The sequence below is a fragment of the Rhyacophila brunnea genome, unplaced genomic scaffold, assembly GCF_057557595.1.
Source record: "Rhyacophila brunnea isolate RB1 unplaced genomic scaffold, BYU_Rbru_1.0 scaffold_3, whole genome shotgun sequence".
Taxonomy (NCBI): Eukaryota; Metazoa; Arthropoda; class Insecta; order Trichoptera; family Rhyacophilidae; genus Rhyacophila; species Rhyacophila brunnea.
Genome location: NW_028232965.1, coordinates 44,972,601 through 44,990,923, shown reverse-complemented (window position 1 = coordinate 44,990,923; position 18,323 = coordinate 44,972,601). Strand labels below are relative to the sequence as shown.

The window sequence follows — 18,323 nt, the reverse complement described above, 5'->3', positions numbered from 1 at the left end:
GTTAAAGTAACCATCATCTGAGGGCACCAGCGCGAGGCGCCGAGTTATTCACAGTAAATTGATTTTTAACACAAATTTTAAAAAACATCGAAGAAGTCGAGAAATTAACCGCGGAATTTGAGTACCGCTTCCAAGATTTTTAAAAACTAGATGACAGTTTTATTTATGAGTTTTACATTTTAATACCAAAAACAAAGCAGAAGTAATTGCAGGAAACCTTTCGACACTTTTTCATATGGATATGTTGAATCTTGAAGAGGAAATAATTACGCTGCAAAATGATATTTACATTAAAGCAAGAGCTTCGGAAGAAAAAATTTGGAAATATTTATACAAGCAGATAAGTATTCAAATCTATTAAAATGTGTTGAAAATTTGTACGCATGTTTTGGTTTGACATACTTGTGCAAATCAGCGTTTTCGCAAATGAAAATTATAAAATCGAAGTACAGAACAACCTTAACGGATGAACATTTGGAGTCATTTTTGAGGAATGGTTAGAGTAATTACACCCCCAATTATACAAAAATTGTAGACACCTTATGATGTATGATAAGTAATTCAAGCACTGTAGCATCTGGAAGCTCAAAATAAAATCACTAGTTATGTAAATAAAAATTTTCGGTGTACAACGCTTTATTTAATTCTCTTAACCTTTCCCTTACCATGGTAAAAAAATTACGCCCGTTCCCATGCCGTCAACTCAGTGGACCGCTAGAAATTTGGCATTTTAAAAGCTAATTGATTGCTTCAAAAGGTAAAGTATGTTTTTAAATACTATTTAGTCATCGTTTAACATGTTATTCTGTGTATATCACATGCAATTATCTTATAATCGTGTATAATAATAGGACATCAATAAATGTACGTCATAACCAAACCACGGTGTGTCTCGATCTGTTTTAAATGGAACAACGAACACACGCTGTCATTTCACGGAGAGTGGGGATGGCTAATTCATCCGAAGCGGACGAGGGTGTTGTAAGGTAGAATAACACGTGTGCAGGCGTTCGTTATTACGTTCGCCACATAAAATAATAGATACCTAGCATATTATGAAATAATATTGGCTTCGATATATTTTAATGAACACATTAAGTTTTATTGCTTACATTTTGTCCAATATATAGTGGACAAAAACATATATCTAAATATATATCAAACTCAAAATTTTATGAAAACCTTTTTAGGGCTTCTGAAACTAGGCGCTTCACTTGAAGAGTTAAAAAATACCAACAACATGACGTGTAATAATAATATGTATTTTATATTTAACGAAAAGAGAAGTATGAATGAAAAAGTGTGCACAAAATTGTAGGATTGCCCAAAGCGTACCGAAACTATTATGGTTTTATTTCGGCCTGGGTTTATCTGATTTTTAAAAACTATATAACACCATATTATGTAAATTATTGTAGTATTAGTTCAATAAAAACAAATAGGTACGTATGACTCACAATGCACTATTTATGTCGGATCTTAACAGTCTACCTCCACACTTCACCACTGAGAAATAATATAATAGTATATTATTATGTATATACCTACATCAGATTGAGTATGATAATATTTATTTATATAATAATATTATTTGGTAAGTACTTATGAAATTAGAATGATTCAGTAATCTTAATATGAATTTCTTGTACCTACATACAATCCACCGATATTATGGACATATTATTATATATAGTTAATAATAATATATAATATTATAACACAATATCATGTAAACACAACAGGTTCACTATGATTATTTATTTACATATTAGGTATGTAAGTAGGTACCTACTTTATAATTTTATTATTGGTACTTGTAAAATTAAAAAATAAAAATGCTGCAAACACTATAAAATATTTTTTGCAACTGTGTGTCTACTTCATAAACAAAAGAAACTCCACGTGTACTACCTAGTTGCACTTAAATTGCATTTGCTGACTCATTATTATTTTCGGATGAAAGCTATTATTAGTGCTTTACGACGACAATACAATTTATTACGGTTCAACCATGGACCAACAAAATAATGTCTCATTTATAATCTTTTATAATTAAAAAAAACTAATATAGGTAGGTATTAGTAATATCGTCAAAAAAAGGATATTTTAGAATATCGTATTAACCGCACCGCACCGCAATTTACAAAGCTACAGTTAACTATAGATACAAATATATTATTATTGATGCTAGTCATTAGAACATACCTACATTTTCTGTAGCTGTCTGATTTCAATGCAGGTATTTATTTAAACGGGTTTAATATTTGGGTTTGAATACAACATTTGAATGGGTAGGTACATCAATATTATGAAATTTATCGCATTGTATTATTTTCCTAAAATTCTAAAACAGAATGAAATAATATTACCCTTGCCAATATTTAACATACTGCATTGCCTAATATGATAATAGTATAAACATGTAGAACATGTGAATACGCCACGCCACATGCTGTGCTGTTTTTATTTAGCCCGCTCGAGAATTTTTTTCAATTGCCTATGTCCCACAAACTGATGTAATCTTTACAAACCTTGTAGCAAGGGTCTGTATTCTAAATCCGGGAAAAAAGGTTTTATGACTTGACTAGACAATGTTCAATAGCATTGGATCCTTTTCGTTAATTGTTTATGAATAAACGCCACATGTAGCGAAGTTAACACGGTAAAATGAACACTAATAACATTGCGTTAAGGGTTGCTTTGGCGTTTATCGTCAGATGTATTTGAACAATGTATACTTCAAGGTTCGATATATTATGGGAGGCTATAACTGATTGCATTATTCACAGAATTATGTTGAACAAAGACATACATTTCTATCTCTGACTAACAAATGACATTTTAAAATAGTGTCTCATGTTTACATTACTATTATGCGCGTTTCTCTAACGTATATCTTTCTAGATAGCCCTATCACTGTCTTATCAAAATATTGATTAGACTTTCGAAAAATGATTAATTTTACATATAAAACATTCAATTCAACCACCTATATATTTTTCTTTTTATGCCTAAATATTTTATCTACAAATAGCTAAAAGTAGACGTTTATATACATAATAATAAGTGGGGTATCTATGATTTAAGGTCATTTCTAAACTGCGAGACCATCGTGGCAACGGGAGTGTTAATAAGATTCTATTTTGGTTTAATAATATATGAGGCGCCGAGTGCCAAAGGAGCTCAAGCGCCAACTTTACGATTTTTGACATTTGAATGTAGGTTTTTTTTCTATAAATCGATATGTATCATGCCACAAAGTCTTATCGCTCAAATAATTATAGATATTTTACAATAGAGATTTATTTTCTGTGGCATAATTGTTTTTATCGTTATGTCGACACGCCACAGAAGCTTATCCGCCAATATTCTATGGAGAGCGCGAGACCAAAACAGCTGTCAGATTTTTTTATTGAATATACGTTCTCAACAGTGAAAAAACTTAAAATGAACTCAAGAAGGATTAGTAAAATAGTTTCGATGTGTATTAAACCTGTAAACGAGGAAAATCATGGTAAGTATAACATGTTTTATCCGTTTTTCTTTCACATACGCTGTTGTTTAAAATATTTTAGATTACTTTTGAAATATGGTTATTAACGTCATTTTAGTAATTATGTCCAGTAAACTTTTACTTCCATAAAGGAAAATAACTCTTATTTCTAATTTCATCTTATTTTATATCCAATTACGAAAGATATACACTAAAAACAGTATTTAAAAAATCACCCGAATCCTTGAGAAAAAATCATGGTGTTAAATTTGAATAATGATTTTGTTATTTTGGCCAGTTTGGAGTAACAATTTGATTTAGTATTATTAATAATATTGGGTATATAGACGGTTATTATAAAAAAAACCATCCAAAAGCTTTGAAATCATTGCTGTAATGGCAAAAACGTATTTAATATTATAAGGCAAATTTTATGCCAAACAAACTCATGTAACAATCATAACAAATTTGACAATTTTTTGTGTTTATTTGGCATAATAAAATTTGTTTATATCAAAATATTTTTTATTGCTATCCAAACCCTTACATTAAAACATTTTTTTTTAAATGATTTATTTTTTTAAATTAATGCCATTATTTGAGTTTGAAAATCTTAATGCCACAGAAGCTTATGCAACAAAAAAAAGTATCAAGTGCCACCTTTTTTCATTTTTCTATATCCCAAAGGGGCTCAAACACCATTTTATTTGGAATCCAATAGATATTTTTCATTAAATGTTATTGCAAATAATACTTTGATTTTTTTAAATTTGCTTTGCTAAGAAAATAATTGTCCATTTCAACATTAAAGTTTAAAATTAAAAAAATAAATTCACTGAAAACTTGTCAGCCATTTTGTAGCACTTTTGTTAAATGGTGCTTGAGCTCCTTTGGCGCTCGGCGCCTCATATCTATTATATAATAATATGTACTATACTTATATATATATATAATATGTCCTTAATTTTAGAAAAAGTACATCACGGAGGATTTTTCTTTTCCAAGTTGATCCTAAACGTACCCCAAATTATCTATTTAGGCCTATTTAGATAATCTGAGCCAGTGTCACCATATTTTTCTATGCCAATTATAGAACAAATGTGTTAAAAATTATAGTATTTCTGAAAAAAAAATGTTTCGTCTTGAATCCTTAAAACTTATACTTAGTATTTTTAGAATATTTGTGCGTAAAATTATAGTATATCGATGGCTTAATTCGCAAATTTGCTAACTCCACTTTTTGCTGAAAATGACTTAATGATGCCATTTTGTTGTATTATGCTTTGCGCATGTCCTGTATAAGTTTGACAACTCCAAGTTATTTAAATACATTGAAAAAACGTTACAAGAAAATTTGTCAACTCCATCGGGCTCCAAAACCTATACTGCAAAATGTATAACTCCGCCATTTTGTATCCAGATCTATCAGAAGCGTGTCATTAGTAAGCGACTCTACAAATAAATCGTCTAAAAGGTGGTTTATTTCTGTCGATAATACAAACAAAACATTCTCAACTTGTAATTTTGAGTAGAAACCATGTTTTCCATAAACATGTTTACGCTTTTTATAGATATGTGTTAGATAATATCCTTGCTAAATCAACTAACGGAGTTACTCTTTTTCCGTTGCGTTCAAATAAAATTCAAAAGGACCTCAAACACTACACTTTTTAATTTGTATAAGATTGATTGGTGTGTAACAAAAAATTTTAAAGCGTTTTCAACCGGTTCTTTCCATAAATACTTAGATATTGAGAACATTATAACTATTCTAGCCTAAGAAAGATATGTGTGAAAAATGAGCAGCTTTCAAAGTCGGCCATGTGTTGGATATTAAGCATCAGCTACACTCGGTGAAGAAAGAAGACGAAAGAGATGGAAAAATAAAGAAAAAGAAACAGAACAATATGTCGGTTCATTCTCTTGGCTCCTAAATCTAATGTCTCAAGTTTATATTACAAAACTAAATTATGCGTACACAATTTTTATTTCTTCAATTTATAATCCAAAGAAGGATACTGCTATTTATTGAATGAGGCTGAAAGTGGCCTCAACGCAGAGGAGTTCACCAGTATCATATCAAGTTTTATTGTAGACAATATTTTATGCCAAATAGAGGTTGGATGCATCTACCAAAACCAGAATTCTGTGCTGGCTAATGCTCTGTTAAATATTGCGATGGTGCATGGAATCACCATAGAGCAGAAATACCTAGAGGTAGTCCACACCCAAATGGTAGCCGATTCAATGCACGCATGCATTGAAAGACAACTAAAAAAGAAAGATAATATATCTGTTTCTGCAGAATATCAACATCTGTAAAGCAGCAAAAAAACATCCAGCATATCAAGTAAAGTATTTGAATCACACATTTTTCAAAACTTTCGATGAAGTACAGTATCACACAACCATAAAACCAGGAAAGAAAGGCGATCCAAAGGTACATAGTGCATTAGAATTGTTATATTTCCATCTTACTTTACGTGTTCAATATTGCGTCATATTGTAATGATATTACCATTTTATTTCTAATAATTTTCTGTATCTTTAAGGTTACTGACATACGAGGCCTTCAATATAAATCCAGCGGTGATATTATATTATAAATTACGATTTAACGAGGCCTGGAATACTATCAAAACCTATTGATACTTTGGCCTGTTTACACATGACACAATTGAAAATTAAAAATAGAAAATTCAATGACCTGCAAGACTTAAAAATGACGATTCATGGGGATAACCACGAGTTCTATGATAATCTTCCACATGAAGAACTTATGAAATTATCCCTTGTAATAAACACCTAATGTTTAATTTAATTATTTTTAATATTGTGTTGATTTTAAGTTATATAGTTAAATTTGTAGTAGATTACGTATTCAAAATACCTCATGAATAACTTTAAAAAAAATAAGATTTTGATGTGTTACTTACCTATAGGTTATGTTAAGTTAATATTTGTAATTAATTAAGTACATATTATTCAAAATACTCATTATGTTGTTTAGAATTACAATAAAATTTAAGAATAAAAGTTGATAACTCCATTGAACATAATTATTTTCAAAATTTTTTAATCTGCAATTTTGGTAACTCCTAAATTCGTCCATATAAAATAAACGAATGGTTATATTTTTAATTTTATGAGACAGTAATGTCCGTTTTGATAAAATAAACAATCTGTCATTTTAAATTAACTTAAAAAAGTAACAAAATAACATGTTTTTACTCTCTCCTGAAAAGTTTTCAAAAGTGGAGTTAGCAAATTTGCGAATTAAGCCATCGATATTACATTTTTCACAGAATCAAAATTATAGTTTTGAACTATAATTATAGTACGGATGGTAATACTGATCTGGGCTTTTAAAGATCAGTAGAAGAGGCCATTGATGTTTTGGACGGAGGCAGCTGGTATGTGGGCTTGTTCGGATTGAAAGCATTAAATGTCAACTTGACATTGATAAAGGTCAATTGGAAAAAAAAAAAATTCACATTAATTTGAGCATTATAATATGTAGGGATAGCAATACCGGTATTTCCCCAATTATATGTTAACGTTTTGAAAATTCATAATATGATTGCACACTTACCAGGGATGTTCCGGGAGTTTCGATTGGCGTTTTCGGTAAGCTGCGCAGGCGATTGGGAGTGGGCGTAGTACTTGTGGTGGTAGTGAGAGTGGGGATGGGAGTGGGGCGTGGCAGGGGGCGCGGGCGGGGTGGGCCCTTGGTGCGGCGGGGTGTCAGCGCCGCCGCCCTCCCCGGCACCTGCACCACTTTCCGCCATCTGCTGCAGGCGTGCCAGTGAGCAGGACCCAGCTTGCTGCTGTTGCGCCCCTGCGTAGAAGGCGGCGCAGGCCTGCCGTTGTGGGTATGCACTCTGTGCTTGTGCCTGCACTTGCTGCCCGAAAGCCAGTGCTTGCTGCGCCCCGCTTGGTCCCTGGAGGTATCCCATTCCTACGCCCATCCCCATACCCTGATAGCTCATGCCGCCCCCTTGCTGACCTCCCTGCTGCGTGCTGGCACCTGCTCCCCCACAATCCAATATTTTAGTACACTACCATGGAACACAATGCTTCTAAAGGTAAGACTTAAACATAATATGTAAAGACACAATATATCGACACCCACAGAGAACAAAGCAGTAACTCACTTTTGGTCATTTTTCAGGAGAGCAAAATCAAAGTTTGAAAAATTTTCATACCGCAAATGCGAAGAAGAAAATATCTGGTAATAGGGTTAAAAGATGTAGTTAGTGTTGGTAATCAAGTACATTAATGTTTTATCTCTGAAAATAACCGGAAGTATACTTTTGATGAGTTACGACTTGTCATAAAACAGCATATTTCGAAAATTATCTTCATATATAACCATACCTTTAATTCAAATTTCGTAATTCGAAATTATTTCCGTGCCCTGGCATATAAAAATATTCAATAAATCGTAAAAAGTACACTATTTCACGAGCCAGTCATTGAAAATTGTGACAGACTTTTCTTAAAACATTATAAATTACTTATTTTAAGGTAATAAAAATAATCCTGACATTTTCTGACCCATTAACACAAACGGAACCGGAAATTTGGTAGGCACATCTATGATCGTGAACGATATTGATGAAAATAAAAAAATAAAAATTTTATTTTAATATTCCCCCCCATACATTCCATAATTCGTAATTCGATTTTTTTTTCGATTTTCCTGTACTGCTTTGTTCGTTGAGGGTGTCGATATGTGGTTAATAACATGTCCATGTTTCAACCTTATATGATTTCTTTTTCCATCATATCGTATTTTCAAATTAGAATAACATACCCATTTTTAATATCCGATTAACCCTTAATTGCATTGAATTATGTTTTTGATGGAAATTTTAACCAAATGTGGTCTCATTGGTTTTGGAAATAGTGAGGAGGTTTGTGATAGATATATGGTTCAGTTAATACAGCACAGCACGATCAACTGTGGAGTGAGCCAAACTATAGTGGAACAACTTGACCGTTTAATCACATAGATTGGCGGAGCTGATGTGTTTATGTCAATGGTTACTATCGATGAATGTGCTAAGATTGCACTAATTATATACCTTGGTTTGCTCGGTGGCCCTCCCATATGGATGAATAAACAATTTGCATATTCATAACTAGATATGTCTTGGACTATAAAAAACTTACAAATAGGTACTGATACTGAAAATACAAAAATTACCATGTAACTGATGAGAGACAGGCGGCGTTGTCCTGTGGCGGGCAGGAGGTGTAGCTGTCCCGCGGAGATTATTTCCAGCCGAGTTGTTCTTCTGGAGGTTCTCGACACTGTTTCCTCCGCCTGTGTTGGTCTGATTTTGGTTTCCACTCTGGCCGTTACCGTTCCCGTTGCCCCTACAATAAGAATGTACCGATGTCACAAAAGATAGTTTTTTTTTTATTCAAAGATTAAGATTTTTTTTACAAAATCTATGAGGGGCACACTCACCTGTTGCGGTTGTGGACGTTCTTGGGCTTGGTCTGGTTACCGGTCATGATTGAGGGGATGTGAATGGAAGAATGCAGGGGGTGGGGCGCATGCTGGGGACTAGAGTGCATGTGCATCATGGAGCAGGGCGAGGCAAGGTCAGATGCGATGCTGGTCGGCGACTCCAGGCCCAGCTGGCTGACGTCCAGTTCACACGCGCTGTACTGGACGCTGTGCACTGAGTTGCTGGTCGAGTCAGGGGTATACACTCCCAGAGAAGGCAGGGCGGGACTCACGGACTGACAAATCTCATCCTTTTGCTGCCCGGTCTCCTTAGGCGGCTCCTCTTTTTTGCAGGGCTGGTGGGAATTTTTCTTATCACATGCGTCGCGCTGCTTGAGATCGGGCAGGCCACAGTGGTCAGCATTGGTATGATGGGCGGTGGCATGGCCAAAGTGATCAGTGGCAGCCTTACAATGAGGGTTGGTGGCAGCCATATGGCGCTCATAAGCGCGACAGTCGGCGGACTGTTTTCCCACACTGTCAGGTGCCTGCTGGTCTACAGCGTGCTTATCCTTGGCATAAGTACCAAGGCCGGCTTTGGCCTTGCCATCGGCCTGGGTCTGGCAGGCCGAGTTCTTGGACTGCCTGGAAGCCACCTTACAAGAGTCAGTCTTGGGGGCGGGCTCGGGCTGCTTGAGCTGGGCCAACTTTGACTCTTTGAAGTGCTGGGCGAGTCCAGTGGTCTGGTAGAGGCTCGTGGCGGATAAGGCCGTGTAGGCCGCCATGTTGGGGAAGTCTTTCTGATCGTACTTATGGTGTGTCTTCTGGGGCGATTTGGGCACATTCTCTAGGTGGGGCAGGTTGAAGCCCTGGTACTTCTCGAAGTAAGGACTCTTGTCGGCGTTCTTCATATCCAAGAATCTGTTGTCCCAGGTCCCGTGCAGCCGGGAAGCATCCCAGTGTGTGGCCCACTGGTACTGGGGGTGCGTCGTGTGATAGTTGGGAATTTGATTGATGGCATACTCTTTCCCGATCAGATCATTCTCATACTTGAACTTAGGCATCATCTTACCGGCTTCGTTCTGATCGGGCTTGGGGCAGCCCTTGTCATGTTTGACAGTGGCGTTTTTATCAGCGTTCTTGGCAGCGGCCTTCTCTTTTTTATAAAAATCCTGCTTCTTGGGTGGCTCAGGATGCGCTTTGGGATGAGGGTCGGGCTTGGTGTTGACAATGTTAACTGGGATGACTGGGGGCTCCTGAGTCTTCTTTACCTGCTCTCGATCGGGAAAGAACGGTTTTGTCTGAGAGACGTCGGCAGCGGGAGAGGATTCGGGTCTGTTCAATTTCTTGTCTCCTTTATCAAATTTGTGTGACGATGGTACACGAACATCGCGAAGCTTGCTCTTCTCTCGGTGGGGCTTGCCATTGATGTCGATCTTGGGCTCCTCCGGGGCGCCGGGTAGTGTGGGATTCACAACAAAGTGAAGGCCATCCCGGTGAACAGCTATCGGGCTATTGACGATGCCGGCGGAGGAGGACGGCGGCCTGACCTCTGTTTTGGGTTGGTACTCTGTGTTGAATCGTCTATTGGAGTGTTCCGCAGAATGTGTTTCCTGATGGGCTGCATTGTGCGTCACCGCGGGTGATGATATGGGCACGGGTACATCTATTTTGGTAGGGTTCCTATTTGATATTGCGGTCGAAACATCAGAATGAAAAGCGCCGCCGACCTTCAACACTCCAGATTGGCACATGATTTTGTCATCTCTGTCCACTTCACCGGTACTTTTGGAGGGCTGGGATTTCAGACATGTATCGAATGTTTCCTCCAGAGAGGCAAAATCTCGCTCGACTGGGGGTCCCGATGGTTTCTCTGAGAGCCGAGATGTAATTTTCTCAGGGTTAAAGATTTCTATTGGATTTTCACACGTTTCCGAAATGGCATCGAGTGACTGTTTCGTCTCGAGAGGGGTTTGCTGGCGGAATACGCCCTGCGTTCGCACATCCTCAGGTATAGATATCTGGGAATCGTATATCCTGTCATTCGCAACACCCGCATTTTTCTCCGGCGAATTGTTCTTCTCTCGGATTTCAGATATCTTAGGATGCAACACTATATTTTCGGCAGGAATTGGGGAGGGTGAGTGTTTGTGATCTTCATCACTTGCCTGCTTTTCAGCGTTCACATCAGGTGTTGTTTTTTGCTCACTTGAAGGGGAATGAAAAAATGTTTCGCACGATTCCAGTTTATTGCGTTCATCTGCTAAAGGGTCGCTTGGAGTTTTATCTATTACTGGATTGTTATCTAACAAAATGCCACTCTCTGTGGAGTTTGTCTTTGGATCTTCAGGAGAAACGTCCGCTGCATGTGGAAAGGAAGCGTCGGGGGTTCTATCACCTTTATTTGACTCATCGAAAGGTTGAACGGGAACGACATCATCGACTGCAGAGTGTGGAGGAAGCGGGGTTATCACTCTCTCTATTCTGACTTCTGGGAGTAGGATGCTATCACTTTTTCGGCTGTCGGTTGGGGAAGACGCGGTATCGGGGAGGATAGAGCTGATCGCCAAGCTTTCAGGAGCGACAACGACACTCAAGTCACTCTGCTGGGAGTCTTCGCATTCATTCCGACCGTTGCCGCAGTCTTCCGATTCCGAAATGACGATAGTGTCTCTCTCGTCGTCAGCAACTAAGACAGAAGTCGATTCTACTTCGACAGGATCGTTTTCTACGGCCACGTTTGAAACCTTTGACGTTTCGACATTGTCGGGTTGTTTTTCTTTGTCATCAACAGCCGTTTCAAGATCCTCAGTTACACTAGCAGGCGGGGCGTCCGAAACTGGAATACTATTATTTTGCTCATTGGATGATTGCTGCAATTCTTGATCACTCTCTACAGTAGATGATTCAGCCATAGCACCGGAAATTGTCTCAGATATGATACCGGTAGATGAGGTGGCACCTTTCTTAGACGAGCCGTTTGGAAATTGTTCATCTCTGTCAGCTCTGGAAGCCTTCTGCTGATAGTCTGATTCGTCCACCTCCATCTCATCATCAGCCTCCGCAGAGGAGTCCTCAGCGGGAGGTGCGCTTTCTGCTTTTCTTTTGTCAGCGGCTCTCCTTTTCTTCGTAGGATCGCTCCGGGCGATGGAGTTCTCGGCGGTTTCTAACGCGACATAGGGCTGTCTTTGGGCAGGTTTTTCCGGCAATTGCCGCAGGCCATCGCCGACAGGTCCATGATGGTTTTCACCAAGGTCAGACACGGCTGGCCTCTTCGAGCTCTCGCTGGGCTTCTTCAAAATGCTATTCTTAAATGTTTCCCTTACCGCAGGCCGCTTCTTAGGGACAGCTGGTCTCATTTTCTTCCGGGGCTTGCCTCTCACCCACCCGCGCTTCCGCTTCTGTACTCCATCTGGAATAGATTTTTTAACCGTGCGACGACCACTGTCCAACAGTCTATCGGAGATCACAGGCACAGGCGATCCGGTTTCGACTGGTTTCGAAACAATTATTTTGCCAGGAGCGGTTCTCGCTGAAGATTTTCCTTCAGCAGCCACACGTTTGATTGGTGAATTTTCATTTTTGAGATTTCTCCTTTGAGACGTACGCCTCGCGAGACTCTTACTCCGACTACCGCGGACATCCACAGGACGTTCACAGATGGGGGGAGTCTTTAGTGACTCCACAAGCGCAGTCGGTCCATTTTCTTTCACCGGTCGGGGCGCGTCTGACTGCACAGCTTCTCTTCGTTTTCTTTTTCCGTTGACGGGATCAGGTGTGGGAGCAGCAGAATACGTGGTCTCGTTATATTTGCTGGGTCGGGTGCGACGCCTGCCGGATGAGGTGACCTCTACTACAGGGGTGACCGCTCGTTCTGCGGAAATCGGTTCAACCACTTCAGGTTGTGCCTTCTTCTGCGGTTTGGGAGTTCGGGCAACTGCTTCACTCGGCCCGCTGCGGGAAACGCTCTTTTCTTCTTCGGACTGCGGCGCATCTTTAATCTCTGTGTCAGCTGGGTCTGCAGAGACTTCTGGGTCGGAAGAGATCTCTCGGAAGGGATTGACAGTGGGGGCTAGCAGGGGCGTCCAGCGCAGGCATTCAGGGTCTATGTGCAGCCGGCGAGCGGCATCGATTTTGGCGACGTGGGCGTCCACCTTGGACCAGTCGACGCATAGCCCCAGTCCGTGACCATCCCCCGAAGGCACGTATCTGACAAACCCCAGCAGCTGAAAGGCTGCGGCAATGTCATGACTGTACATCCCTGTCTCCCTTCCGATGTCCTCTATCGAAACAGGCTCTCCTCTGTGCATGTGAAGATATTCCAGAATGATTGACTTCCAGTAGGCATGGTACGACACACGCCCGAGGTCAGACAGAGGTTTCTCAGGAGTTCCAGGTTGCCCTTCCTCTTTGGACAGTAGATAGCCTAAAATAAAAATACAAAAAAGTGTCAGGGTATGTCTTATTATCCCTTAATGAAAACCATCAACTGTTATATTGTTAATTATCAGTAATATCGAGTGACACATATCTGTCGGGAGAAACTAGTCTTTTTTAAAAATAATAATCTAGCTGATAATGGCACTCTGTGGATAGGTCTAAAACTCATTTTTTGCCACTGTCAATGAATATGCCACGCATTCTACATATTATGCATTTCTAATCATGTTTATAATACAATAATCATTAATAATTATTGTAATCAACAATAAAATTAATGTTTAATGAGAACCATTTACTGAGCCTTCCTGTCACAGATTAGTCAAGTAATTTTCAATGGTTAACTACTTGCGTTTTGCATTAGACAAAGATTACACAAAATATCTTTTGCATTCCAAAGTGGCTGTTAAGGGGGGACATTGCTCAGCGTAGGTCAAAATGGAGCTTTTGTTCTATTTTCAAAGCATGATCCTGGACATTCCTTAACCGTTGTAGATAATCTATTTATATAATTTTGAAGCTTTATTATCCTTTATATTTATTTTAAACATTTGATGACTGCATAAAGTATTTTTATTACATAAAATGGTATTCTTTTAAACCTCTCGCTCTAATGTTTTAGAATATAGTCATATTTCAGTACATAAATGTGCAGTGGTGTTAAGATTTTTTACATTTATTAATTTTCAAACGTATTTATAAAACCATCAGTATAATTTATGTCGACATTATTATAGTGAAATATTTACGATAAAAAATTATATTGATAATCTCTGTGATCCCAAATTTGACAAGAACAAGAACAAGACCAATTTGTCAACACAATTGTTTGGCATTGGTTGTCTAGTAAAACTATATGAAAATACAATAAACAGTTAAATACCTACAGCCCTGAAACATTACTGACTGAATTATTGTTTTACCTTTGAGTGGAGTGCAGTTGTGCCACTGATCGATCATAAAATGAATTTTTATTACCTTCATAAAATAAGCAATTTATGTTTTAAAAAAAGTCTGTCACAATTTTTCAATGTCTGGCTCATGAAATAGTGTACTTTATTACGATTTATTGAATATTTTTATATGTCCGCACGTATGCGGCGACACTGTAGTGATCCAAATAGAGTATCGCCGCGTATGTGCGGCGACACCGTTTCATTCGAAATTTTCAATAATAATAGATAATAATAGAATAATTTCGATGTAATTATTATTTACAGACAACACAAATACATTTATCATCAATTTTTAGATGTTATTATAAAATAAATATTTGTTTCTAGTGAGAAAAAAATACGTAAATAAACGCAACTATTACGAACAAAATCTAATTCCGTAAAATTCCTACATCCCCTTTTATTCTCATTTGAAAAAAAATTTAAATTCTACCATCAGAAACAGATGTTCTGTCGAAGATTCCAGGCCCAAATTGGAAACAACTATGTGTTCAAAATTTTATAAATTATTACGAAAATATTTTTTTATGCATAGCAATTTCAATTTTCAGTTCTGTTTGGATCCCAAATATGTAGAAATTCATTTATACATATAATATGTCTACAAATTATTATAAAAAATATTATTTTCAAAAGTTTCCAATACAGCTCTATTTTGTTTACATTTAGATAACCAAACGCGGCGGCGCGACAAGAATAAGGGCCATACATGTGTCCCACATTTCAATTTTTTTCACACTTGTTGACAGCTTGATTGCTTTCGGGTCATTAGGTATCGTTGTTTCAATCACTCAAGAGAGTTTCAAGTATTATGCCGATTTTAGGTAAACCTCACCCTCTGCACCACCCTTCGCAAAATATTTGGATATTATTTAGTTTTTTGCTTGAAGTCGGATTGCATGCATTGAAATTGGATCGCGATAATAATTATTCGATATTATTTATTTTGTGATTTTGCCATTTTATATCTATTTTTTACTATTTTTATTACACAATATATTATAGCGGTGTTTCCCATCCAGTGTCGCGAGAGCAAAGTATAGTAAAAGCAAGGTCAGTTGTTCTCAACATTTTATAAAAATATAAATTTTTATAAAATATATATTTTTATAAAACTATATTACTACTTGCATAGTAAATTATGGTCAAATAAATTGAGTGATTCTCAACATTTCATAAAAAGTTTTTTTTCTAAATAATTTTACCTCAGACTTTTTTCGAATGATTATTATTACACCTATTATAATTATTTTGATTGTATAATAAATTTAATTTTCTACAATTATTATTATTATACTTACTATTCTTATTTTGGTTGGATAGTAAAATATTGTAAAATAAATTCAGTGGTTCTCAAGATTTTATAAAAAGATTTTTTTTTCTAAATTCACCTCATATATTTTGTTCCAGCGATTGATATTCTACTATAATTATTTCGATTATATAGTAGACTATAGCAAACCAGCGGTTTCCATTTTTTGTACTTTATTTAATTTTTTTTCAAATGTTTATTATTATTCTGTTCTAATTTTGATTGGATATAATGAAATGAATTTAGCGGCTCTCAACATGTTATAACAAGAAATTTTCTTCTTAGTGTATCTCACATTTTTTTTCATTGATTGTTATTTTGCCCTGCTAAATTTCAATTATGAAAATGTTGTTCCTGTCATTTCAAAAACCTCTAATAAAATTATGAAAAAGTGTAAACAATAAATGCATAACAATGATAAATAGTGTACTCGTGCAAGACAGAAACTGTTGAACAGACTGATATATTTCAAGTATCTACCTAGGTAAGTTTATATAATAAGACTTTATCTATACCTACTTTCTTTTGCAATATATTGCAATATAAAAATATTCTTTTTGGTGATGAGAGTCAGAAAATATGTTTTACTATATTTTACTATGTAAGAAAAACAAGAGTAGCAAGTGTGAGATAAATTTAGATAAAAAAATATTTTTATAAAATGTACTGCAATTGATTTACTATAGTTTATTACACAATAAAAATAATTTTTATGAGACCTACTTACCATTGGGAAAAGTGCGGGATACATTTAGAAAAAAAATCTTTTTATATAAATTGTTGAGAACCGCTGATTGATTTACTATATAGTTTATAACGCATTCGAAATAACTACTATATAATATAATAATTACTATCGGAATAAGTGCAAGATAAACTTTGAAAAAAATCTTTTTATAAAATGTTTAGAACCACTGAAATTGAATTTATTATGTAATCGAAATATAGTCATAGTATATTACCGCAAACACTGTCTTTTTACTTAGCAGGGCAAAATAATAATGCTTGAAAAAAATTGTGAGGTAAACTGAGAAAAAGATTTCTTGATATAAAATGTTGATAACCGCTAAATTTATTTCATTATATTACTATCCAATCAAACTAACAACAGTATAATAATATCTAATCATTTGAAAAAAAAGAAATTTCTTATAAGTACAAAAAAAAATGGGAACCGCTGGTTTGCTATAGTGTACTATATAATCGAAATAATAAATTATAGTAGAATAACAATCCCTGGAACAAAATATAAGAGGTGCATTTAGAAAAAAATATCTTTTTATAAAATCTTGAGAACCACTGAATTTATTTTACAATATTTTACTATCCAACCAAATTTAGAATTATAAAAAATTAAATTTATTATGCAATCAAAATAATTATAAAAGGTGCAATAATAATCATTCGAGGAAAGTCTGAGGTAAAATTATTTAGAAAAAAAACTTTTTATGAAATGTTGAGAGCCACTGAATTTATTTGACTATAATTTACTATCCAAGTAGTAATATAGTTTTATAAAAATATATATTTTATAAAACTATATTTTTATAAAATGTTGAGAACAACTGGCCTTGCTTTTACTATACTGTGCTGTTGCTGCACTGGTTGGGAAGCACTGCTATAATGTATTGTGAAATAAAAATAGTAATAGTAGGTACATAATAAAAAAATATTCTAAAAACTTGTAAATTAACCCAAAATAAAATACTTAAGGCGAATTCTTTGCCTCAATTTACGATCAAATGTGACTTCAACGCCATCTAAAGGCATCTACAGGCATCTACCATGAATTTCTAAAAATGTGTTACTAAAAACTTTCGTCGATCGCAACCAGATGGCAATAAAATATAAAATAAAATATTGTGTGTCGCCACATATTAAAAATCATAAGCTTGATAAAAATGCATTTAAATTTATTATATATTTACTTACCTATGTAAAAATATTTACAATTAATATTTTCCCCATAAAATATTTACAATTCTAACATATCTATTTGATTTGATTTAAAGTGTTTATGATTTTTACATTTTGTTTACCGTAGTTTTTTTTACAGTGGCAATACAAGGGTATCCTGTCCAGTCAATGAACCAGATTTTTTTACGTTGTCAATACGAATTAATATAAATATTTTTCTACAGTAAAATTCATTTATAGTAGTAAATGAACATTTAAGTACAAATGTTTATAAGATTCAGTTTAATCTTGTACAATTGACAATTACATCGAATTTCTACTAGAGGTGGAATAAAAGAATGATATGAAATGAATAGCAAAACAAATGCCATTCGAATTATTATTAAACAAAATAAGGAATATACAGTTGTACTTGGTTATTACTAGGAAGGTTGGACCGGCTGAATGTGCTCGTTATAAGCGGTACTCGTTATATCAGAGAATAGGTATTTTTATTGTCGGCGAAAACAACAATTAGACACTTAACTAGTGTCATAAACGTAATCTGTCCCCGGCGGCATCCTGTCCGATCGGATTTTATTGCTTAGGGTCGAAATGTCTTTAAACGATCAACACATTACCAGTATTTTAGCTCGGTATATCCGATAAGTATCTCGTTATAACAGTGAATAAAAATGTACGGAGAAAATCATATACCAAATGTCAACGACTGTTTCCTCATTACATCCGAGATCTCGCTATGTCCGA

At 35.8% G+C, this 18,323-nt stretch overlaps 1 protein-coding gene across 2 annotated transcripts in view; it reads right to left on the bottom strand.

Annotated features, from left to right (window-relative positions):
• LOC147068404 (uncharacterized) overlaps positions 1-18,323 on the bottom strand; it is a 39,912-nt gene that overhangs the window by 2,644 nt on the left and 18,945 nt on the right. For both annotated transcript variants that reach the window (XM_085952347.1, XM_085952348.1), the window contains exons 7-9: positions 8,970-13,377; positions 8,703-8,875; positions 7,086-7,520 (exon numbers count right to left, since the gene is read on the bottom strand). In XM_085952347.1, the coding sequence (XP_085808473.1) occupies positions 7,086-7,520; positions 8,703-8,875; positions 8,970-13,377 (5,016 nt within the window). The remainder of the gene's footprint in view (positions 1-7,085; positions 7,521-8,702; positions 8,876-8,969; positions 13,378-18,323) is intronic.